Source organism: Tachysurus fulvidraco, chromosome 24 (genome assembly GCF_022655615.1).
Source record: "Tachysurus fulvidraco isolate hzauxx_2018 chromosome 24, HZAU_PFXX_2.0, whole genome shotgun sequence".
NCBI lineage: Eukaryota > Metazoa > Chordata > Actinopteri > Siluriformes > Bagridae > Tachysurus > Tachysurus fulvidraco.
The window spans coordinates 1,965,819-1,991,373 of NC_062541.1; the positions used below are offsets into that span (position 1 = coordinate 1,965,819).

Sequence of the window (25,555 nt, forward strand, 5' to 3'; positions counted from 1 at the left end):
ACACAGACACACACAGACACACACACACACAGACACAGACACACACACACACAGACACACACACACAGACACACACACACAGACACACACAGACACAGACACACACAGACACACACAGACACACACAGACACACACACTCACAGACACACACACAGACACACAGACACACACAGACACAAACACTCACACACACACAGACACACACGGACACAAACACTGACACACGCACACACACACACGGACACAAACACTCACACACACACACGCACACACACAGACACACACACACACACGCACAAACACACACACTCACACACACACAAACACACACACACACACAGACACACACAAACATGCACACACACAGACACACGCACACACACAGACACACAGACACACACACACACAAACACACACACACACAGACACACATACACACACACAGACACACACACATGCACACAAACACACACACACACACACATACACAGACACACACATACACAAACACACACACACACATACACAGACACACACATACACAAACACACATACACAGACATACACACACAAACACACATACACAGACACACACACACATACACAAACACACATACACAAACACACATACACAGACACACACATACACAAACACACATACACAGACACACATACACAGACACACACACATACACAAACACACATACACAAACACAAACACACATACACAGACACACACATACACAAACACACATACACAGACATACACACACATACACAAACACACATACACAAACACACATACACAGACACACACATACACAAACACACACATACACAAACACACATACACACACATACACAAACACACATACACAAACACACATACACAGACACACACACACATACACAAACACAAACACACAAACACACATACACACACACATACACACACACACATACACACACACACATACACAAACACACAAACACACACACACAGACACACACACACAGACACACACAGACACACACACACAGACACACACACACACACACAGACACACACACACAGACACACACAGACACACACACACACAGACACACACAGAAACACACACACACAGACACACACACACAGACACACACACAGACACAGACACACACACACACAGACACACACACTCACAGACACACACACACACACAGACACACACACAGACACACATACACACACAGACACAAACACTCACACACACAGACACACACATACACACATACACACACAAGCACACACACACACACAGACACACACAGACAGACACACACACACACAGACACACACACAGACACACACAGACACACACACAGACACACACACACACACACACACACACAGACACACACACACAGACACACACACAGACACACACACACACACACAGACACACAGAAACACACACACACAGACACACACACAGACACACACACACAGACACACACACAGACACACACACACACAGACACACACACTCACAAACACACACACAGACACACAGACACAAACACTCACACACACACGGACACAAACACTGACACACACGCACACACACAGACACACGCACACACACAGACACACAGACACACACACACAAACACACACACACACAGACACACATACACACACACAGACACACACACACATACACACAAACACACACACAAACACACACACACATACACAAACACACATACACAGACATACACACACATACACAAACACACATACACAAACACAAACACACATACACAAACACACACACACACACATACACAAACACACATACACAGACACACACATACACAAACACACATACACAGACACACACACAAACACACATACACAAACACAAACACACATACACAAACACACATACACAGACACACACATACACAAACACACATACACAGACACACACATACACAAACACACATACACAGACATACACACACATACACAAACACACATACACAAACACACATACACAGACACACACACACATACACAAACACAAACACACATACACAGACATACACACACATACACAAACACACATACACAAACACACATACACACACACACAAACACAAACACACATACACAAACACACATACACACACACACACATACACAAACACGCATACACAAACACGCATACACAGACACACACACATACACACACACACATACACAAACACACAAACACAGACACACACACACACACACAGACACACACACACAGACACACACACACAGACACACACACTCACAGACACACACACAGACACACACACTCACAGACACACATACACACACACACAAACACACACACAGACACACACACACACACAGACACACACACACACACGGACACAAACACTCACACACACACAGACACACACATACACACACAAGCACACACACACACACACACACACACGCACACACACAGACACACACACTCACACACAGCACACACAAACACACACACTCACACACACACACAAACACACACACACAGACACACACATACACACACACACGCACACACACAGACACACACACACAAACACACACACAGACACACACACACAAACACACACACACACACACACACACAGACACACACACACATACACACAAACACACACACAAACACACACACACATACACAGACACACACATACACAGACATACACATACACAAACACACATACACAGACATACACACACAAACACAAACACACATACACAAACACACATACACAGACACACACACACAAACACACATACACAGACACACACACATACACACACACATACACAAACACACATACACAGACACACACATACACAAACACACATACACAGACACACATACACAGACACACACACACATACACAAACACACATACACAAACACAAACACACATACACAAACACACATACACAGACACACACATACACAAACACACATACACAGACATACACACACATACACAAACACACGTACACAGACACACACACACATACACAAACACACAAACACAAACACACATACACAGACATACACACACATACACAAACACACATACACAGACACACACACATACACAAACACACAAACACACATACACAGACACACATACACAAACACGCATACACAGATACACACACATACACACACACACATACACAAACACACAAACACACACACACAGACACACACACACATACACAAACACACATACACAAACACACATACACAAACACACATACACACACATACACAAACACACATACACAAACACACATACACAAACACACATACACAGACACACACACACACATACACAAACACACATACACAAACACACACACACATACACAAACACAAACACACAGACACACACACACATACACAAACACACATACACAAACACAAACACACATACACAAACACAGATACACAGACACACACACACATACACAAACACACACACACACGCACATACACAAACACACATACAGAAACACACATACACAGACACACATACACAAACACACATACACAGACACACACACACACATACACAAACACACATACACAAACACACATACACAATCACACATACACAGACACACACACACACATACACAAACACACATACACAAACACACACACACACATACACACACATACACATACATACACACACACAGACGTACACACACACACACACACTAACAGTATTTTGCCCCTCTGCTTTACCCCTCAGTCTTATTTTCCCCGGTGTAAAGATCTCGACAGACAGTCAGTTCAGCGAGTTCTTGGACGGTCTCGGCCCCGCCCAGCTCGCTGGGAGGCAGACCCTGGCCACGCCCCCAATGGGTGAGCTGTTCTACTTCTTGGTTGTGTGTTTGTTGTGAGTTTCTTAAGATATTTAGGTAAAGTCAGATGTTGCTTGTTTTATTACAATTATTATTAAACTTTTATCGATTACACTGATGGAAAGCGTTGAGATCCTGCTCAGTAAAATCTGTTTTTTTAAGTAAAAACCCATCAGATTTGTTTAATTTTTACACAATTTGTATTTTACTGCTCTTGTGAAAAATAAAAAGAACACAAACAATCGGTGTACAGTTCTATAACACGATTATAAACCGTATTACATTTATTCTTATTTATATATATGTTGGGTTCAGTTGTTTATCCAAAAATCATCAATCTCACACTGAACCTGAAGAACCAGGTTACACACCATCATTAGTGTATACAAGTGAATACAAGTGTAACATCTGTACACTTTACTCAGTAAATAACAAAAATAAGGAAGGTCTGATATTGAGGTCTGATGTGTGAGTGTCTGTGTTCAGGTGATATACAGATCGGAATGGTGCACAGGAAAGAGCGTCTGGACGTCGAGGTAATTCGTGCTCGAGGTCTGGTGGGAAAACCGGGCAACAAACAGACCCCAGGTGATGACACAATGCAATGCAACACACAACACAACACAATGAAATACAACAAAACACAATACCACACAACATAACAAAACAACATACAATACAATGCAACAAAACACATCAAAACACTACACAATAAAACACAACGCAATGAAACAAACCACAACAAAACACAATGCAATGAAACACAATGCATTGCTACACAATAAAACACAACACAGTGAAACAACACAATGCAATAAAATGACACAACAAAAAAGTAACAGAAAACAACACAATACAAAGACAAACAACACAAAAACACAACACAACTCAACACACAACACAACGAAACACATACAACAATGTCCTCTGTTCTCTTCCGTACTTTTGCACCAGAACCATGAGGATTTGTGCAGCGTATATACAATGACTATGATATTTAATAACAATAGCCCCTGAGCCAACGCCCAGTGTGTCAGTGATGTCACACAGTTGTGTCGATGTGCTTTAGGACATGCAGTGCATTGTGTAGCTGAGGTGTTTAAAGCCTCGTCCTCACACACAGATAGATGATAGTTTTCTATTCTTGACTTTTTTTTGAAGCTCCGTACGTTAAAGTCTATTTACTGGACAATGGGAAGTGTGTAAACAAGAAGAAGACGCGACTGGCCAGAAAAACTCTGGACCCTTTGTATCAGCAGCAGCTGCAGTTTGAGGAGAGTCCAGAGGGAAAAGTGTTACAGGTAAAACTCGCACACTGCAGGTGTCAGGAGAAGGAAATAAAGAGATTTAAACACCGCTCACATCTGTTTATACAGTAAACTTTACAGACTCCAGATGTTTCAGTCCAGAGGCCGCAGAGGAGACGCTTTATACTGCAAGTTTAAGACAAGATCCAAAACCAATCAATTATCATGTCTATTACCTAGAAAACACACACACACACACACACACACACACACACACACAAACACACACACACAGCTAATAGGTGTAAACTGGTCACTGGTTTGTAACAGCTACCTGCAAAATAGAAAAACAAGATCACCATGAGCATCTTTATCATCTTAGAATTATTAGATTAAAATATAAACTTTTATAACTACATTTTATCTAACAAACTTTTATTTTAACTTCATAGTAACCAAAGCACATAAACTCGTCATTTTACGTACACTTCTACGTACGTGTTGGTTCTTTACAGTTTGTGAACAGAGTTTGAGCTGAATGTCTTTACTGAAGTCGTATCGTGTTTTTCAGATCATCGTGTGGGGAGATTACGGCCGCATGGACCACAAGTCGTTCATGGGAGCCGCTCAGATCCTGTTGGACGATTTAGAGCTCACCAACATGGTGATTGGCTGGTACAAACTGTTTCCTCCCACCTCACTTGTGGATCCCACGTTAGCTCCTTTAAGCGGCAAAGCTCACGAAAGAACAACCGACAAATCAAACGCTCGCTCATAACGGCACTGAGACGTCCTCTGCATGCTTCACGCTGGGTCCCGTGGGAAGGCCGAGAGCAAGAACACGCCGCCGTCTTCCTGCTGCCAAAAGAGAAACGAGGAAACGGGAAGACGCAGGAGCCGAGCGTTTGGGTCCGAGCATCGTTAATGTCAGACAGACAGACAGACAGACAGACAGACAGACAGCTCAGAAGTCTGAAGCTCGACTCATTGTGGGACAGAAGAAGACAAATAACAGTCGTGCTTCAACAAGAGAGACGTTTTTTGGAGGGAAAAACACAAACCTTTGGCTGATTTGTTTTCTTTTCAAATGGACAACAGTGTGAGCTTGGAATATTTCTGTGGAGAAATGAGAAGAAATCCTACAAAAAGCCATGTGGACCAACCGAGAGTGAGAGAAGGAGGAGAACAGCGAGATACGGAAGGAGCTCAGAAATCAAACCTCGTGTGTGACTGGTGACCATGAGCAAGAAAAATGAGTCTAAGGTCCAGAGAGAAAGAAGACAAACCTTGTGAGGGTGTTCGGTTTCATGTCAGTGTTGTGTTACTAAAAACTCGAGTGAAAAGAAATAAAAACGCACAAAAAGCCATGTGGACCAACAGTAACAGGCGGAAGAGAGGATTCAGGTTCCTTAAAACGGACAAAAGAAATAAAGCCAATTTCAGTCGATTTTAAAGAGAACATTCATGAGATGTTTTGTTTCATATGCAAAAGGAGCTCAATGTTCTCCATACAGAGATGACCACAAAAAAGAACAGAAATAAATAATAAAAAGAAGATGCACTCTAAACAAGCCATGAGCGGGCTAACGAGAGAAAAAAAAAGAAAAAGAGAAAGAAGCTGAGAACGAATCTCCGAAGCCCTGCTGCACTTCCTCAATCAAGCCAGATAAAACAATTCATTAAAAACGTTCCTGTTTTGATAAAGATTTCAAAACCACAAAATTCCAAAAAAAAAACAAAACCCACAAGATCTACAAACTTCTTTTGCGCTCTGATACGATGCTCTTTTCAGTGATGTACTGTATTAAAAGTCATGAGGAGAATTTTATTTTATTTATTTATTTATTTATTTTTGCATGGATGCAAATAATCCTAAAAAATAGGGATTATTTTTTTCAAGGCTGCTACTAAAAAAAGGATCAAAACAAAACAAAAACAAACGGAAAAAAACAAAAAAACGCCCGATCGGCCATTTTTAATGGTTTCTATTCGGATGAGTTAAGAGAAATCTCCAGTGCATGCTTTACAGTAAGAGTGACTGCGATGAAGATGAAGATGAAGATGATTGTCGTTGTACTTCTGTATTTTTTGCAGATCAGCAGCAGTGTGGCCTGGAAAAATAATCAAACCCATTTCCAAATAGAAAAAGACAAAAATGAATCATTAAAAAATTTTCCAGACTACACGGCACGGCGTTTTTCTCCTCGTAGTTGCTACAGTATACGTCTTCATCTTTATCATGTTATTATTACATGTAATTGTGATTATTTTTCTACACAAATAGAGAAACAGAAATCACATTACAATCATCAGACTAATGCAAATCTCCAGGCTTAACATCAGATTTTTTTCTCCATGCAGAGTTTAAGAGGACACGAGTCACATCCTGGGAAATACCACAAACTGATAAGAGCCTTAAAATCCACTCATTTTAATCCAGTGACTTGTAAAAACTTCAGAGGCTGCCATGTTGAATTGTTGCCACTGGGGGGCGCTGTGTTTAATCTCTCCCAAACCAGGCATGTCCAAAAAAATTTATAAATAAATAAATAAAGAGAGATTAAACTTTACTCAAACATTTGAGCATGTTTTACTAAAAGAATGTGTGTGAGAGTTAGCGGTCAGTGCATGCAGACGTGAAGCTCGGCTCCTCGACTTTATCAAACAACATCTAAACTCACTTTTCCACATTTATTTTATTTTTGCATTTATTTACTCCTTTAAAAAAAAGCAAGTGATTCCCATCAAAATAATAATTAAACAAAAAAAAAAAAAAACTTTTGCAAGGGAAACCTGGGCAAGTCGTTCAAATGAATCTTAAAATAATTTTATAACAGATGTTGACTAATAAGATTGCAAGTATATTTTATTTTAATAAAGAAAAAAAAAGATAAAAAATAAATAAACAAATAAATAAATACACTATTAGATGGTGAGTGTCACAGAGTCACAGACTGGTGTATGAAATGGGAAAATTGCCACACAGTTTTTAATTGTTTTCTTGTTTTGAGAAAATAAATAAATAATAGAAGAAGAAGAAAAAAAAAATTGGTGTGTGATTTATTCTTTGCCGGTTATCTGTATTTGGTTTGTTTATATTTCCTAAGGCTGAAATTACTGGAAAGGAATTTAGACAAACAGCTATTCTAATGACTCCATGGACCAAATCCCATAAACCCTCACAGGAGAGCATCAGATTACTGGACAAGCATCATAACCAGGTAGGGTTCAGACTGAAATGACCACATGGAGTCTTGTAGTGGTTTGAGGGGTCAGCAGACGTGTTGTACTGAGAGTCGACACCATTATAATGGAAAGTATACTGAAGAACATGAGATGAAAATGTAAAAAGATCAATATATTTGGCCTCATATCTACACACAATTAGGCCTATAATAGCAAACTTCTTTAATATTTCTGAGCTCTCATACACCAAAGGAGCTCAGGCAAATGAGGAGGTCCTGCTCTCTCAGGCTGGGGCCTTGAAGTTAAGAGTTAGTCCCACTGGACAAGATGGTTGCCTCAGTGGGGAGTTGAGGAAAATCCTTACTGCTGTTTGCGCTTGTACACCAAAAAGCACCGGTAGTTCAAGTGGTTAAGGCTCTGGGTTATTGATCAGAAGGTCAGCTGTTTGAGCTGTTTTAAGCAAATCAAAGATGCCCAAACATGTTCCAGCATGACAGTGTTTTTGTGCCTAAAAGAAGCTCCATGAAGACATGATGTGTTAAACTTGGGGTAGAAGATCTGCAGTGTCCCGCAAAGAGCCCTGATCTCAACCTTATAGAAGGACCTTCCAGTTCATTCAGACAGTGGAACAGATGGATTTCTCAGTTGATGGATTCTCTCTGATCTTCTCATTGATGTAATGAACTATTTCCTGGTGAATGCTGGGGCTACTTCCTGTCTGTGTCACTGGTTTGCAAGAGGATCTGATTAGACTTCACTGAGACACCCAGAACAAAGCAAAGAAACAGATCCAGATGTCCATTTTTACATTGTAAGACCATACCATAATCTTTGTTATGCATTAAGTGTCACCACATTGTAAAGTATAAAGTTTTATGACCAAAAATGTACTTCCAAATTAGGCCCAAATTTAACCTGATGGAGGTGCTAGTGTGTTGGCAGCACTTGGACAAATTGATTCATAATATTTCTGTCTATGTAGTTTCGGTGCCTGTACCCCTAAAAATACTTGTTTGCATTGTTCTGCACAGTTTAGTGTTTTCCTGCTCTAAATAATTATGTTTATTAACTGATTATGGCCATGTCACTCTGAGAATGCCCGATCTTGTCTGATTATGGAAGCTAACAACATCTGGGCCTGGTTAGTACTTGGATGGGAGACCACATGGGAATGCCATGTGCTGTAAGCTCGGTATTCTCTGTGAACTATTTTTTCTGTCACTCTGGATAACTACATCTACCCAATACCATAAATATAAATGATTTGTTTATCAGGAAAACACTGATCTGAACACTATTTATCAGGAAAACACAAATCTGTGTAGTCCAGGTCATACAGGAGGTTTTCCAGGACCAGGGCTGTGAATGTGTGACCTAGATGTTGGAGTCTCACAGGTATAAGATACGCGCATTTGAATATCGGGCTAGTCGCCTTAAAACACTAACTAAATGGACAGCAAATAACCATAAGGCATTTTAATGATTTTTAAATTGATTAAATGTCAGAAGGAACGGAACAATTCATGATTCAGATACATATTTAACTGTGACAAAACAACTCACACAAATAACAAGACTTCCATGTCACATTCTGTACAAATTATAAGATTGCAATACTGTTTATGTCCACTAGATGTCAACTACATGATGCAATACTGTTTATGTCCACTAGATGTCAATTACGTGACTGCAGTACTGTTCATGTCCACTAGATGTCAATTACGTGACTGCAGTACTGTTCATGTCCACTAGATGGCCACTACATGACTGCAGTACTGTTTATGTCCACTAGATGGCCACTACATGACTGCAGTACTGTTTATGTCCACTAGATGGCCACTACATGACTGCAGTACTGTTTATGTCCACTAGATGGCCACTACATGACTGCAGTACTGTTTATGTCCACTAGATGGCCACTACATGATGCAGTACTGCTCTGTAGATGTCCACATTATTATTATTATTATTATTATTATTATTATTATTATTATTATTATTATTATTATTATTATTATAGACTTGTTGGTGGTCTTGTAGTCAGGAAACAACTAACTTGATTGATGTGCTTCTTTTCCGGAAGTCTCCCCCTGTAGACTGCCATGGGGATTGATTTATAGTGGTTTCCATAACAGCAAAATAAACAAAGCCTCCAGGTTTAACATCAGCGTGTAGATGAACTGTTCAGCTGTTTGGGGAAATTTCACATTTATATACAACATTGATTTATTTTTTGTACTTTAACACAACTGATGTGTAAAAAAACATCATTTTTAATTAGCCAGCTCACAATGGGCAAGAAGACCACAGAAAAGAAGGTTACACTTGCAGAATCTTTCATGCAATTCCAGTAAGTTAACTCTAAAAATAAATACATAAATAAAAATGACTAATATCCATTCAAGAAAATCATAACTAGTGACCTGATCTTCACTTAGAATTGAAGTTCAAAGTAAAGAGATTGAGAAATTGAAGCAAGACGTTTGGGAAATAGAAGACAAGAACCAAAAACTTGTTGAACTGGTAAGACTCATGTGTGTACATTCTACCTGTGTTGAACCCATTGTGTTTAGATAGCATCATGAATATCAGGGTGATTAAATAGGTGATATGTCGGTGAGGATGATAGAAATAACGGTATGATTCCAGCGCGATCAGCTGCGAGAGGAGCAACAGGAACATCTCAGTGTGCTGCACAAGCAAGCAAAGGAGCAGGAGAAGAAACCCCTGGAAAAAGAAGTGGCCAGTAAAGAACAAGTAGAACAAGCCGTCCAGCACAATCTAGAGCTCACATGCATCCAGGAGGAAGAGCTGGCAGGTATTTACACACTGGACCTCATTTACTGTATGTCGCTGAATATCGACAGATTTATTTGTAAATCATTTACATGAGGATTTTCACAAGAATTGTGATATTAATAAAAGTCATCATATTGTGCAAATTTGCACATAGGACTAACTCATCCAAACTTTGAATAATCAGCTTCAAATAATTTCAATTTGTGAAGAGATTTATACACAGATTATGCTGTTAAAATTGTAATAAGTAATATGGATGCAGGGGGACACGGTGGTTTAGTGGTTAGCACGTTCGCCTCACTCCTCCAGGGCTGGGGGTTTGATTCCTGCCTCAGCCTTGTGTGTGTGGAGTTTGCATGTTCTCCCCGTGCCTCGGGGGTTTCCTCCGGGTACTCCAGTTTCCTCCCCAGGTCCAAAGACATGCATGGTAGGTTGATTGGCATCTCTGGAAAATTGTCCGTAGTGTGTGAGTGTGTGAGTGAATGAGAGTGTGTGTGCCCTGTGATGGGTTGGCACTCCATCCAGGGTGTATCCTGCCTCGATGCCCGATGATGCCTGAGATAGGCACAGGCTCCCCGTGACCCGAGAAGTTCGGATAAGCGGTAGATAATGAATGAATGAATGAATGAATATGGATGCATGTGTAAATGTCTGTAAATGTGACATTTACTCTAATTTACACTTCCGGACCCAGACAGTGAACAGCTTATTCAGATTTTTGATTATAAGTATGTTTCTAAGAATTGAACAGGAAGCTGATGAGTGTACAAGGCCAGGTTGGGGAGCTGCAAGTGCAGCGACGAGCTTGGCAGCTATATATGAACATGGATAGTGTTGATCGTCAACAGCAGATCCAAAACCTCGAGTCAGAACTTGACTCTATACAGCATAAATTTCAGGCAATATCAGGTGAGCCATATTCATTTATAGTTACATTTTTTTCTTGTCAGGAACTAATAATTTTCACAACTACTATTTATCACAGAATATGTTGAGTGCTCTTTGAAAGCAGACATTTGTAAGATTGACGAGATTACATCCCGGGTGATTGAAAAAGAGAAGCAACTTGCTACCGAGGTATAAACATCAACCATAGCTTTGTGTCTATTAAATTATCGTGCATATTGCCACAGCACTTACACCCTGTAATGTTTTAGAGGGCATTAAAACAGGTTGACAAGCACAGATTTCAGATGATCAGACAGAATGAGTGGTTTAAGAAACAGGTAAGATGTTTATAAAATTCACTTCATTGTGTTCATGCATTAATAGTAACACTACAATTTTAATACACAACTGATACATAGAACAAACCTTTTTTGCCCATTTTATATCCTTTTATTTTCTATTGAACAAAGAGGTGTAATTGTTTTAAACTTTCATGTATGTGTGTTCAATGATATCCCACTCCAGCTTGCTGTATATCAGGAGGAAGTCTCAGTACTGGAAGCAGCTGTGAAGAACTTAGAGGAGGAGAACTTGGAGCACATAAAACATCTGTTTGAACAGCGCCTTGAGGATAAGCAAATCTCTAGGTGCTACTGGCTGTCATCGTGGATGTTTAAACCCTTTGGAATTTTTTTTAGGCCAAGGATCCGTTAAGTTAAATTTCACTCCCACAGGCACAGACAAATCCTAGTAACATCATGTAAACATGTACAAATATATCATGTCTCTCTTTCGTTTTTTTATTCGTGAATTGACAATCAGAAGAATTAGATTCAAGTCACCATTAGACCTTCTTGAGTAATTAAGGTTTGTCATTTGTGTGATTAGTCAAAAAAGTTATTTATAAAAGAATTCCACCTGAAAACAAAAAAACAACAGGTCGTACCTGGATAGCGGTTTATAAAACACTGATCTAGGCCACTGATATTTCCATCATGTTCCAAGGATTGTGATAGGAATTCTAACCATCCGAATTTTGTTGCAGCAGCGCTTTCCTGACTCAGGCTGAAAACCTGGAGCATAATAAATTCAGCCTTCCTGAAAAAGCAGGTGATCGTAACAAACACACAGTTTTCCTTGTGTTACACTTTACTTACCACAAGAGGGCGCTAAGAGAACAGAGGTTATTTGAAGATGATATTTCCGGGTAAAAGTCTTTTTGACACGTGAAAAATGCGTGAACTGCAACGTTTTATCTTCGTAGAGCAGTTTAATGTCTCAGTACCAACAAAATTGAGAAAAGGTTAAAGTTGTTATTTGATAAAAATAATCTCTGATTTATTCAGTGAGTTTAGTTTTGTTATTTATATCTGCATTCTGTTTTATTGATACAGTGCATTTTTATTACAGCATTTAATCTATTTTTACTAAGCTAAGGCAAGGTTAGATAATAAAAGAAACAATTCCATTTAGTTTTGATATAAATATACTAATTTACGGAATTACCGAAGACCTTATTGCAATGCATGTGAAATAGAATCAAGTTAATCAACACATTTGCACCAGAAATGTGTTTACCAGCAGCGTTTTTATGGAACTATATTAATTTACAGATGAATGTAGTTAGTTAAGCAGCCCCCAGACAAACTCTTGTGATAAGGTCTGAGTGATATCCTTTTAACTAATTTCCACTTAAGATATAAGACATTATCAGTCAGACAGAGTCAGTGAATGCAACCTTATTAGGCATGTTGTTGCAGAACACTTCCTAGTGTGGATAAGCATCACTGTGTTATCTTCCACCAACATCTCCTCCTTCCATCAGTGTAATCCCCCTTTTCTCTTCCTAACAACACAGCAGAAATAGGGAAAGAACAGCACCAGCAGTCTGGGGAGTTGGAGGAAGATGGAATGGATCACAGCTGCACCTCCCCAACTCACCATCTCAGCACACTGCTGTCTGGCAGCCAGAGCAACATTGGGGTGAGTTCTTTACTAAATATAAGAAATCTGAAACAGGAATATAATAGTTTGTCATGAGAAACCTTATTACCTTCATTTTTGTTAACCAGATGCTTGATTTGTAGACAACAGAAACTTTTCAGGAGGTTGTAATCTTGTTACTACTTTAATAAGGTCTCCATATTTCAAAGACATTCTCTACAATTACTCCACACTCGATGACCAAATAGATGATCAAAAGATTTTCTTTGCTTAAATTGACCATTTCATTAAAGAAGCAGGTTTATAGACCCTAAAAGAACTACTGTTCACATGATCTCATCATCTCAGCATAATGATTACTAATATATATATATATATATATATATATATAGATCTGGGTTAGGATTGTTCAAACACACTGACTAGCCTTGTTCCTGTGACCAGAATATGAGTACTTGTGTTTTATGTGTGTGTAGGAACCACTGCACCTGGGTCTTTTGGAGCAGAAGCTGCTGAGTGTGGTTGGCCAAGCCATGCCCCTTTATCCTTTACCATCTGACTCTGAGGATTTGGACACATTAACACACCTAGGCCTATTTCAGGCACAAGATAGGACTCTCACACCAAACAACATTCACAACCAGTTCCAATAAAAATGCAATTTTACTCTTTCTGTTTTTCATTTTTGGCTAAAAAAGACTGCAAAGACCTTCAATTTCTGTGGTCTGTGTTAAACCTGGGGATCTTTGGTGCTGTACCTAGTGGTGGGTTCTTCTTTGTACTAGCGGTCTTGCTTGAAGTTCATTAGAAGCAGAACAAGTTATTTTGGATAGGGGCTTTATATGTGGTGTTTGTGGCAAATTCTCTTTTACAAATTTCTCTTTTTATAAAGATATCAGATTTAAATGACCATGAAGTACACAATTCTGTCACATGCACAAACACAAACTCTCTCTCTGTGACACATTCTGTACCAACATTCTTTAACCTCTACGACAATGTTAGTTGATTATTTGTATATTTAATGTAACTTTTTATCGTTTTAAACATAACTCACTTTATAACTCACTTCATGTGATTTTCACAATATATGATTAGACATAAATAACATAACTCCTCATTACCTAGAAACTCTAAATGTTTATTGAATCATTTTTATGACATCAACTGCATCCACATGTGTATATGAGACAAGCTGAATAGCAGTAATGACGCATGCTGCTGACCGAATGTTGTGTTGATATAAAAAGCTTTTCTTGTCATTTGTGTTTTATCTTTTTTTTTTAAAGAAGTTTTATAAGAATAATTTTCTAGTAATTCATAATTTCCTAGAGACTTGATATCCATTTTCAATTCAATTTATTTGTATAGCGCTTTGAACAATTTCCCATTGTCTTGAAGCAGCTTTACAGAAGTATGGAAACAGAAGAGAGAGAAAAGGAAATACATATATAATAATAATGAGAGAAAGAAAAAATAAGAATAAAAAGAAATAAGTGAATATATACAATTGAAGTTTTAAAATTAATAAAAAAAAGATTAACTTAAAATTTAAAATACTATATATCTATCACTATCCCTGATGAGCAAGCCGGAGGTGACGGCGGCAAGGAAAAACTCCCTGAGATGATCCCTGAGGAAGAAACCTTGAGAGGAACCAGACTCAGAAGGGAACCTCATCCTCATTTGGATGCCACCGAGAGTGCAACCGAGAGCTCCTGAGGAACCAATGGGTCATTGCAAACTCCGAGCTCAGCACAGACCTGATTGCTGATAAAGACCAGACCATATAGCTGCCTGACACAATATTGGTTCAAAAGAAGGTATGACAGTCTCCGGCGGCTTCGTCCACAACAATCCCATGAGACACTGTCTGACCACGTAGATCAATCCGGGCTACGAGATTATAGCCAGCGGCCATTTCAGTTGTGTTCTCCAGTCACAATTGCAGAGGAACACTGACTCTCAACTATTTTAAAGATTCATAAAGTGTTGAGATGTGAATTCTTCCCTGTAATTCTACGAGGCATGAAGTCAACGAAACATTGGGAAATGACAGGGAAAGGTAGAGAGTGGTGGACATGATGGAGAGAAGGAAGGTAGATATACTGTGTGTGCAGGAGACCAGGTGGAAGGGGAGTAAAACACGTAGTATTGGAGTGGGATATAAACTGTTTTATTATGGTGTGGATAGGAATAGAAATGGGGTAGGAGTGATCCTGAAGGATGAGTTTGTGAGGAATGTTTTAAAGTTGAAAAGAGTATCAAACAAGGTCATCAGTTTGCAGTTAGAAATTGAAGGGGTAATGTTGAATGTCATCAGTGGCTATGAGCCGCAAGTAGGCTGTGAGTTAGGATCTGGAGTGAGTTATTCCCAGATGAGAGAGAGAAGTGATTGGAGCAGACTTCAACGGGCATGTTAGCAAGAGGAACAATGAAGATGAGGAGGTGTTTAAGTATATGGGGTCAACTGTCCAGTGTGATGGGGTGTGTGGAGAACAGGTGAAGAGGCGAGTGCAGGCAGGTTGGAGTGTGTGGAGAAAAGTGTCAGGAGTGTTGTGACAGAAGTGTGTCCAGCAAGAATGAAAGGAAAGGTGTAGAAGACAGTGGTTATTGCAGATCTGAGTTATGGGTTAAAGACATGACATTCCTCATTGCAGTGAGGAAAAGACATGAGGCAGAGGTGGAGGTAGCAGAGATGAGGATGTTGAGGTTCTCTTTAGGAGTGACGAAGATGGACAGGATTAGAAACAAGCACATCAGAGGGACAACTCAGGTTGGCTCTTTTGCCAAAAGTAGAAGGAGATGAAGCAGCTATTTTTCATTGTAACATTGTAGCACTTATGTACGTCGTTCTGGATAAGGGCGTCTGCCAAATGCTGTAAATGTAAATGCAAATACATTTTTTTTTTTTTTTTCTATGTCATTTTTTTATTGTGTATAAACATTTAATAATGAAACATTTCCTTTCTGTTTTTAATGTTTACATTTTTTTTGTTTTTTACAATGTATAAAATCATACAGCATAAGTCTGTGACTTTAACCATGCCATGGTTTTTGCCTGCTGGTTGGAGTTTTTCAGAACCTGCTGAGCTCTTGCTATTTTTACACACAACAGTCTGTATATTTTACACAGAAAACAAAACACACACTGAGTCGGCCACAGTTCAGTCAGGACCAGATTTTTTTCTGTACGTTTTTTTCTTTGAAGAACGTGCCTGTGTGCAATATTTCTTTCTCTTTGCTGCTGTAACAGAGAAATTTCCCCATTGTAGGAAGAATAAAGGTATACCTTATCTTATAACATAGCCCAACGTAACATAACATAGCATAGCGAAGCATAGAAACAGAATCAGAATCAGATTCAGATTTATTGGCCAAGTGTGTTGACACACACAAGGAATTTGGTTCCAGCAGTTTGTGACTCTCAAAGGTACAGACATAAATAACACAATACTACACAAGAAAACAATGCAGATGATGAGATACAATGCAGACAGAATGAGTATAAAATGTGGATATAGAATGAATAAAATATATAAATATGGAATATGAATGATCAGTAATGTACATAAAGTGTGGGAGTGCAAATAACAATATTGTACAATATTATGCTTTTTATGCAATATACAGCAGCAGTAGTGTGTAATATACAGATGATTTGGTGACTGACAGTTCTGATAATGCAGTACTTATGATCAGAAGCAGTGAATGTAATTATGGTGAGTTGTTCATCAGGGTGATTGTCTGGGGAAAGAAACTGTTCCTGTGTCTAGCAGTTTTAGTAAGCAAAGTTCTGTAGCGCCTGAGAGAAGGGAGGAGCTGAAAGAGGTAAAAAAATATGGTAACGCTTCACGATTTTGCGTGTCATAGCCTAACGTAACCTGCCATACCTAGCCTAACATAGCGTAGCAGTCTGTGCAACACGCCAGCCCTAAGGTCACTCCCGACTCAAAAAACACCATTACACGCAAACATGCACGCCATATCGATTAACCGTAAATTTAAAACATATTCAAACTTTCCTTTCAGCTCGAATATACTAATAATAATCACAACCACTATACTAATAATAATCACTAACCACTATAACCACTATAGTTCCATATCACGAACACAAAAGGAGCTAGCTTGCGGTTTAACTCTTAATAGCCGCCAAGCCGCAAAGTGGCTCAATGCATGGGAATTTAAAGGGTCGGATAATATGGATGTCATAACCGAATTGGTGCACGTCATGAACAGCTGATTATCAGCTGATGCATGCTTGACGAGTTGGCCTGACTGAACTAACACGATGCTTGATTTCTGTGGGTGGAAACTTCCTTGTTGATGAGATCAGAGGAAAACAACCAGACTGGTTCAGATAAAACTTCTTCACAACCTAAAAGTAAACAAAAACAAAACTAACTTACTAAATATGAACCAGATTAAATGGCACTTCTGGGTCGTTTACCTGAGTGTTTACCTACACACTTACCTCAGTGTCTCCAGTTTATAGTGAGGATTCTCCAGTACAGCAGAGAGACTCTTCACTCCTGAGTCTCTGAGGTTATTCCCAGTCAGATCCAGTTCTCTCAGGTGTGAGGGGTTTGATCTCAGAGCTGAAGTCAGAGCAGCACAGCCTTCATCTGAGATTTCACAATTACACAACCTGCAGAGACACAATGACACACTCTTCACTCTCTCAGTTCAGGACACACAGTATAATTGCTCTAAAACTTTTGACTGCACTCCTATATCTCTGAAATATTACCTCTATCTCAATGTTTGAATTAGAAATTTAAACACAGTTATTTTTCAGGTAAGTTGGCTCTTCAGATACAAGTGTCAGTGTGATTCTAGACCTTACTGACACAAAGTTACAGAGGCTAGAATGGAGTTTTGAATGGTTTTGATTTCCATCTGAGTTGTTTACCTGATAAACTGATTAAATACATTGCTGTATTTAATGATGGGAGGTAAACAATAACTGAGGGTCATAGCCACATGTCTTGGCTTTCATCAAAAAATCTCAAGTCAAAAGTCTCAAAAATGGATTTTATATGAATATTTTTCTACAGACATGTCTGTCCGTTCATGTTTTTCTTGTTTACTTGTTTACTGTATAACTTTGTATTAAAAGACTGCATGCTCAGTTTAAAATGCCTAAAACAAAGAGAACCCCTCTGCCTAGAAGCCTGCTGTGAAAAAAGGCCTGTAACCTGACACCCTGAGGCGTGAGAGTGAGGAAAGTTTGAGAATTGCGCAATAAAACTTTTGCGCAGCCTCTACTGCACAGCCCGCCCTTCACAGATGTGTCATGTTGCATACCATTGGAATCGTCTCCTTATTGGCTAAAGAGCTGTAAAGGTCCATGATCATGATCAGGATCATGAAATCGCTACTGGAGGGAACAATTGTCAGTCAAAGGGAGGGTGTCCCACCTAGGATGGAGAGACATCATTGGCTTCTCAGCCGTCTATCTCTGCACTACAGGCGCCAGTTGGCTCAAGTGAGGGCTTGTTTGATTCGTTAGACCCTGGACTACAAATCTCAGTGTGGTTTTATAAGCCTCCTAGGAGAAGTGAGAGCCGAAACAAAGGACGGACGTGAACTGCTGTTTACAGTTTTCGGTCAGAAACATAATATTTGTGAGGCGAGCAAAGCGTTTTGGATTTTGGATTAAAAGGTTTACATATTCCAGTTCCTTGGACTCTTGGGGATTTTTTACAAGCATTTGTTTTGGAAAATATTACCACAGTGAAGAAAGGTAAGCGTTTAAGTAAACAACTGGACTAGCGCCACCTAGTTCAGGTGACTAACAAATTGGATTGAATTATTATGACTGCTATAAATCATATTATGTGTGTGGGCTTAATAAAATCCTGAGAGTCTAAGCTTTCAAACAGTATATAATTTAACTGTGTATTTAGAGGATTTAATGCTTAAAAGCTACAATGAAGTTGATGCAGCCTCATCCCCTAGTGGTGGTGTGCCGAGTACGGCACTGTGACTACATAAGTGGATTTCCTAAAATGTTTCAAAGTTAAGATCACTGTAACCAAGAGAGTGTTTAAAGTGTTGCTCGCTCTACCCAAAAACAATGATCTTTGTGGTGTGATGAAACTCGGCCCTGATCTGTTTATACTACTACACACACTGAATACATAATTACTTTGATCAGATAAGGAAAAAACATCAATGTGGACTGAAATTAAATGATTTTCTTCCTCAGGATATTTGATGTTGAACCTAAAACTTCTGCTTCAGTCTCACTATTAGAGAATGTGTCTTACTGAGGATCAGGGATGATCTTACCTCACTGTCTCCAGTTCGCAATGAGTATTCTCCAGTACAGCAGAGAGACTCTCCACTCCTGAGTCTCTGAGTTTATTCCAAGACAGATCCAGTTCTCTCAGGTGTGAGAGGTTTGATCTCAGAGCGGAACTCAGAGCAGCACAGCCTTCATCTGAGACACCAGAACCACATAATCTGCAGAGAGACAATGGCACACTCTTCACTTTATATTGTGTGTATGGGTGTTTGTTTATAATTCTGCTTAATTAAATTCTTGATAAGAACATTTAGCTCTGTGTTTATTAAAAGCATTTCAGACTGGGAGAGAGTGTGTTCAAATTAATGCTGGCTCTATCATTAAACAATGTTTTTGTGCTTCAGTGATTTTATCAAACTCAACCCTTCTACATTTCTTGTATTAAATAAATATTGTAATCAAATAAGAAATTTTGGGGGGGAAATCTTATGCACAGAAAAAAACTGATTTGTTTCCTCAAGAGTTTTGATGTTGAACTTAAAGCCACTTCTTCAGCCACAATCTCCAGACATGATCTTACCTCAATGTCTCCAGTTTACAGTGAGGATTCTCCAGTACAGCAGAGAAACTCTTCACTCCTGAGTCTCTGATGTTATTCCAAGACAGATCCAGTTCTCTCAGGTGTGAGGGGTTTGATCTCAGAGCTAAACTCAGAGCAGCACAGCCTTCATCTGAGATTTCACAACCACGCATCCTGCAGAGACACAATGACACACTCTTCACTCTCTCAGTTCAGGACACACAGATCAGTTTGCCAGGAACTTTTACATTAAAGAATTACTGCAGTCTTTATTTACTATGGAATACAGAATCTTTATTACTAATAATGTGAAATCAATAAATAAATAATAAATTATATTTAGTGTGAGTTTGTTTCATGAGTATGAATGTTTGTTAATAACATGAAACCCTCCATAAAAGTTTTATATGTAATCATGATGATAGCAGCTACATTGTTTAACAGGATTGAAAGACTGAGATGGTATATATATATACATACAGAGAGAGAGAGAGAGAGAGAGAGAGAGAGAGAGAGAGAGAGAGAGAGAGAGAGAGAGAGAGAGACTTAGGAGTGAAGAGTCTCTTAGTCAGAGCTGAGTATCTGGTCATGTGAGCCTCAGAGAGATGATCTTACCCCAGTGTTTCCAGTTTATAGTGAGGATTCTCCAGTAGAGCAGAGAGACTCTTCACTCCTGAGTCTCTGAGATTATTCCCAGTCAGATCCAGTTCTCTCAGGTGTGAGAGGTTTGATCTCAGAGCTGAACTCAGAGCAGCACAGCCTTCATCTGAGATTTCACAATAACACAACCTGCAGAGACAATAACACACTGATCACACTCTCAGTTTATATAAATTGAATGGATTACTACACTTTTATATCTGGAATATACTGTGGAGTTTGTGTGTGTGAGTGTCACTACATGTAAATGAGCTGTGTCAGGAACACATAAAACATTACAGATGATCAACATAAATGCACAAGTACAAAGAAAATCAGACTTTGTGTGTGTGTGTGTGTGTGTGTGTGTGTGTGTGTGTGTGTGTGTGTGTGTGTGTGTGTGTGTGTGTGTGTGTACTGTATGTGTGTGTGTGTGTGTGTGTGGGGGGGGGGGTGTTAGATTCAATTTAATCTAATTTAGAAGAGGAATCATGGCTGAGTTTCCTAAATGCATTTTAAAGTTAAGATCTCCGTAACTGGGCTGGGAGAGAGCGTGTTCAAAGTGATGGTCGCTCTACCATTAAACAATGACCTTTGTGCTGTGATGATTTTAGGAAACTCGACCCTGATCTGTTTATATTACTACACACACTGAATACATAATTACTGTGATCAGATCAGGAAAATGCATCAATGTGCAAGTAAAACCTCTGCTTTAGTCTCACTATTAGAGAATGTGTCTTACTGATTATCAGGTCATGTGACTCTCAGAGAGATGATCTTACCTCAGTGTCTCCAGTTTACAGTGAGGATTCTCCAGTACAGCAGAGAGACTCTCCACTCCTGAGTCTCTGAGTTTATTCCAAGACAGATACAGTTCTCTCAGGTGTGAGGGGTTTGATCTCAGAGCTGAAGTCAGAGCAGCACAGCCTTCATCTGAGATTTCACAATTACACAACCTGCAGAGACACAATGACACACTCTTCACTCTCTCAGTTCAGGACACACAGTATAATTGCTCTAAAACTTTTGACTGCACTCCTATATGTCTGAAATATTACCTCTATCTCAATGTTTGAATTAGAAATTTAAACACAGTTATTTTTCAGGTAAGTTGGCTCTTCCCCTAACAGCTGAAATACCTATATCATTCCACAGAGTGTTTCAACTGTTTTATTGCTGCTGTGGGCCTCTTATTAGTCTCCTAATCCAGTTTTCTGTTTTCTTCATCAATTTTAGAGGCTCATCCTTTTAGTGGTAACAATGTTGTGCCATATTTGTTTTGCAAACCCAGTTCATTCAGGTAGAACACAGAATGTACATTTCTAAATGTAAATGAATATTTTTCAGTGTAATTTCACAGCAGAGATTAACTTCAGGATTTAACACTTAAAGTGATGTAATATATATTATACTGCTATTCATTATTTGAGGCAAATTATCTAATATTTCATATCTGTGAGTGGTAAAAGTATGTAAAACTTTACATTCAGTATCTGCTGTGAGCCTCTTGTGCAGCAATAACTGTAACTAAACATTTCCGGTAACAGTTGATCACTCCTGCACATCAGCTAGGAGGAATTTTAACCCATTCCTCAGTACTGAACAACTTCTGGGATGATGGGTTGGGGGGTTTCTCAAATGAACCGCTTTCTTCAGGTCCTTCCACAAAATTTATTATATTAAGTTCATGACTGCCTTGATGCCTGATGACGCCTGGGATAGGCACAGGCTCCCCGTGACCCGAAGTAGTTCGGATAAGCGGTAGAAAATGAGTGAGTGAGAGAGAGCGAGTGAGTTCATGACTTTGATTTGGACATTCCCAAATATTACCTTTATTCCTCTTTAAACATTCTTTGGTAAAATTACTTGTGTGCTTAGGACCATTATTTTGCTTGACCTTCTCTTGAGTTTCGGTTCATGGACATATGACATTTTGCTTTAGAATGTGCTGCTATTATTCAGAATTCATGGTTCCATCAAATCACCACCATGTTTCACAGATGGGATAATGTTCTTATGCTAATATGTTCTTATGTTAATATGTAATCAAGAGAACAAGCAAAACAGAAGAAAACCAGTCAAAACTTGGGTGAAGATTCCCTAAGGCTTTTTGGAAGGGGCATCACAGGTCATGATGTTACAATAGGTCTAGACTGTTTTTATTGAAATGTTCCATTTGCCTGAAATTTCAGAAATGATTTTTATTTAATTTCGATTATGTGACTTGCAACAAAATCTGACATTTTTTGCAACCTCAACTTTCCAAAACTGTGATTTCCAGATCAGATTAATCAGATTAATCAGTGTGCAGTGAAACTACCAGAAAAAGTGACTCTCAGAGAGATGATCTTACCTCAGTGTCTCCAGTTTACAGTGTGGATTCTCCAGTACAGCAGAGAGACTCTTCACTCCTGAGTCTCTGAGATAATTTCCTGACAGATCCAGTTTTCTCAGGTGTGAGGGGTTTGATCTCAGAGCTGAAGTCAGAGCAGCACAGCCTTCATCCGAGACACAACAATTACACAATCTGCAGAGACACAATGACACACTCTTCAATCTCTCAGTTCAGGACACATATCAGTTTATGAGGAACTTATAGTCACTGCAGTCTTTAATCACTATTTAACACTTTCATTACAATTTCACCGTCATCATACTTAAGCATCATAAGGTAATAAGATTCGAACTCTAAATGAATAACCTAGATTTGTTATTAGTATGCGAGCGGCAGCAGGACATCAGTGACCATCACTACACAAAGGGGACATAACCATGATTAACACTAATGTGGGACCCAGTCATTTGGGAGACACTCAGTTCCTACACTCAATACACATTTAAATTAAAACCCCATTTAATCTACAAAGATGAAAAACAGTATAAAATGCTTGAGCAGGATTTGTCCTCGGTTCTTCTTGACTCTGATGAATCAAAAGCACTTCGTGAATTTTGTCATTGTTATGGTGGAATAAACTACTTCTTCATTAAGATCTTTACCCACATCCTTTTATTTACTTACTTTGGCAAGCCAGCCAGGAGGAATTAAAAAAAGCAAGAAAATATACGAAAAATAGATTTTTCTTCTTTTACACTGTTTTTGATTCAGGGAACCCCCTCATTCTTTTAAGGGTAGAATAGAACATAGAGTATAGTTTATTGATCATAAGCAGGAGTGGTGTGGTTTTGTATGACATACTGTGACACTGTTTTAAACACGTTTTAAGTCCAAAGTACAGTGGATCAGAAGACTGAAGAAAGGGGAGCACCCTTTAGCATTTTCAGAGCAATTATTGAATACATTTAAAACTTTTAGTGGCAATCCTGACATTGCTCCGATGTCAGTTTTAAATCTGCTTTGATTAACAAATGTGACCAACTCACTCATTCTGCTGTGTCAATATTTGTATCCCATCTCTCTGAATATAATTATGTGATTGCTACAATTTTACAACAGCAATTATAATACAACTCAAAGAGATCCCATCCTGTATCAGCTTTAGGTGTTAAAATGCTCAATAAGAATAGAGCCCACCAGGTTTCCTGGAAATAAGAGGACTATACTACTGGAGAAAAGGAAAGATAATACCCTGATAACCTCCTGGTGTGTTATGTGGTAAAGAAGGACATATTTCAAGGGAATGCACATTTCCCCTTAAGACAACAGGCCCCAAAACTGATTTAAACTAGTTACAGGCTACAGTAAACAGACTGAGTAAGGAGCTCAAGAATCAGTGTAACTCCTCGCCTGTAATTTTTCACCAAGCCACTCAGCAAATTTGGCACAGTCAGAAAAACAAGACCATAAGAACTTACAGAGTGTATGCACTCAGAACCAAAAGTCCTTCATGTATTTTGTCACTTTTATGCTGGAATAAACTTCTTCTTCTAAGATCTTCACCCTCATTATTTTATTTTCTTACACTGGGCTTCAGTACAAAAACAGAAATGGCTCTGTATTTTGTAGATACGGTAGGGCTAGACTTATAAATGTTCTATTACCCAGAACTTTTAGAAATTGTTTTCATTTAATTCAGATTATTTGATTTACAGCAAAATCTGACAT

General features: G+C 39.0%; 2 protein-coding genes and 1 pseudogene across 10 annotated transcripts in view; 2 read left to right on the forward strand and 1 right to left on the reverse strand.

Annotated features, from left to right (window-relative positions):
* Positions 1–8,219, forward strand: part of rims2b (regulating synaptic membrane exocytosis 2b) — a 70,580-nt gene extending 62,361 nt beyond the window's left edge. For 2 of the 5 annotated variants that reach the window (XM_047808042.1, XM_047808043.1), the window contains 4 exons: positions 3,842–3,954; positions 4,440–4,541; positions 5,115–5,254; positions 5,772–8,219. In XM_047808042.1, coding sequence (XP_047663998.1) covers positions 3,842–3,954; positions 4,440–4,541; positions 5,115–5,254; positions 5,772–5,978 — 562 coding nt within the window. In that variant the 3' untranslated portion in view covers positions 5,979–8,219. The remainder of the gene's footprint in view (positions 1–3,841; positions 3,955–4,439; positions 4,542–5,114; positions 5,255–5,771) is intronic. The other 3 variants (XM_047808044.1, XM_047808045.1, XM_047808046.1) reach the window with 2 other exon arrangements.
* Positions 8,220–8,733: 514 nt separating this feature from the next.
* LOC113640024 (coiled-coil domain-containing protein 83-like) lies at positions 8,734–15,279 on the forward strand. 5 transcript variants are annotated; one of them, XM_027142348.2, is made up of 11 exons: positions 8,734–9,197; positions 10,668–10,736; positions 10,825–10,909; positions 11,036–11,204; positions 11,927–12,094; positions 12,171–12,262; positions 12,343–12,411; positions 12,599–12,720; positions 13,119–13,183; positions 13,932–14,056; positions 14,494–15,279. In XM_027142348.2, the coding sequence occupies exons 1-11, from the start codon at positions 9,181–9,183 to the stop codon at positions 14,668–14,670; spliced, it is 1,158 nt and encodes a 385-aa protein (XP_026998149.2). In that variant the 5' UTR covers positions 8,734–9,180; the 3' UTR covers positions 14,671–15,279. The 5 variants fall into 5 exon arrangements, with proteins under 5 accessions (XP_026998149.2, XP_047663602.1, XP_047663599.1 ...); XM_047807646.1 differs by lacking the exon at positions 8,734–9,197 and having other exon boundaries at positions 10,515–10,736; positions 13,122–13,183; positions 13,935–14,056; XM_047807643.1 differs by lacking the exon at positions 8,734–9,197 and having other exon boundaries at positions 10,516–10,736.
* A 3,211-nt stretch (positions 15,280–18,490) lies between these two features.
* Positions 18,491–25,555, reverse strand: part of LOC113640023 — a 105,778-nt pseudogene continuing 98,713 nt past the window's right edge.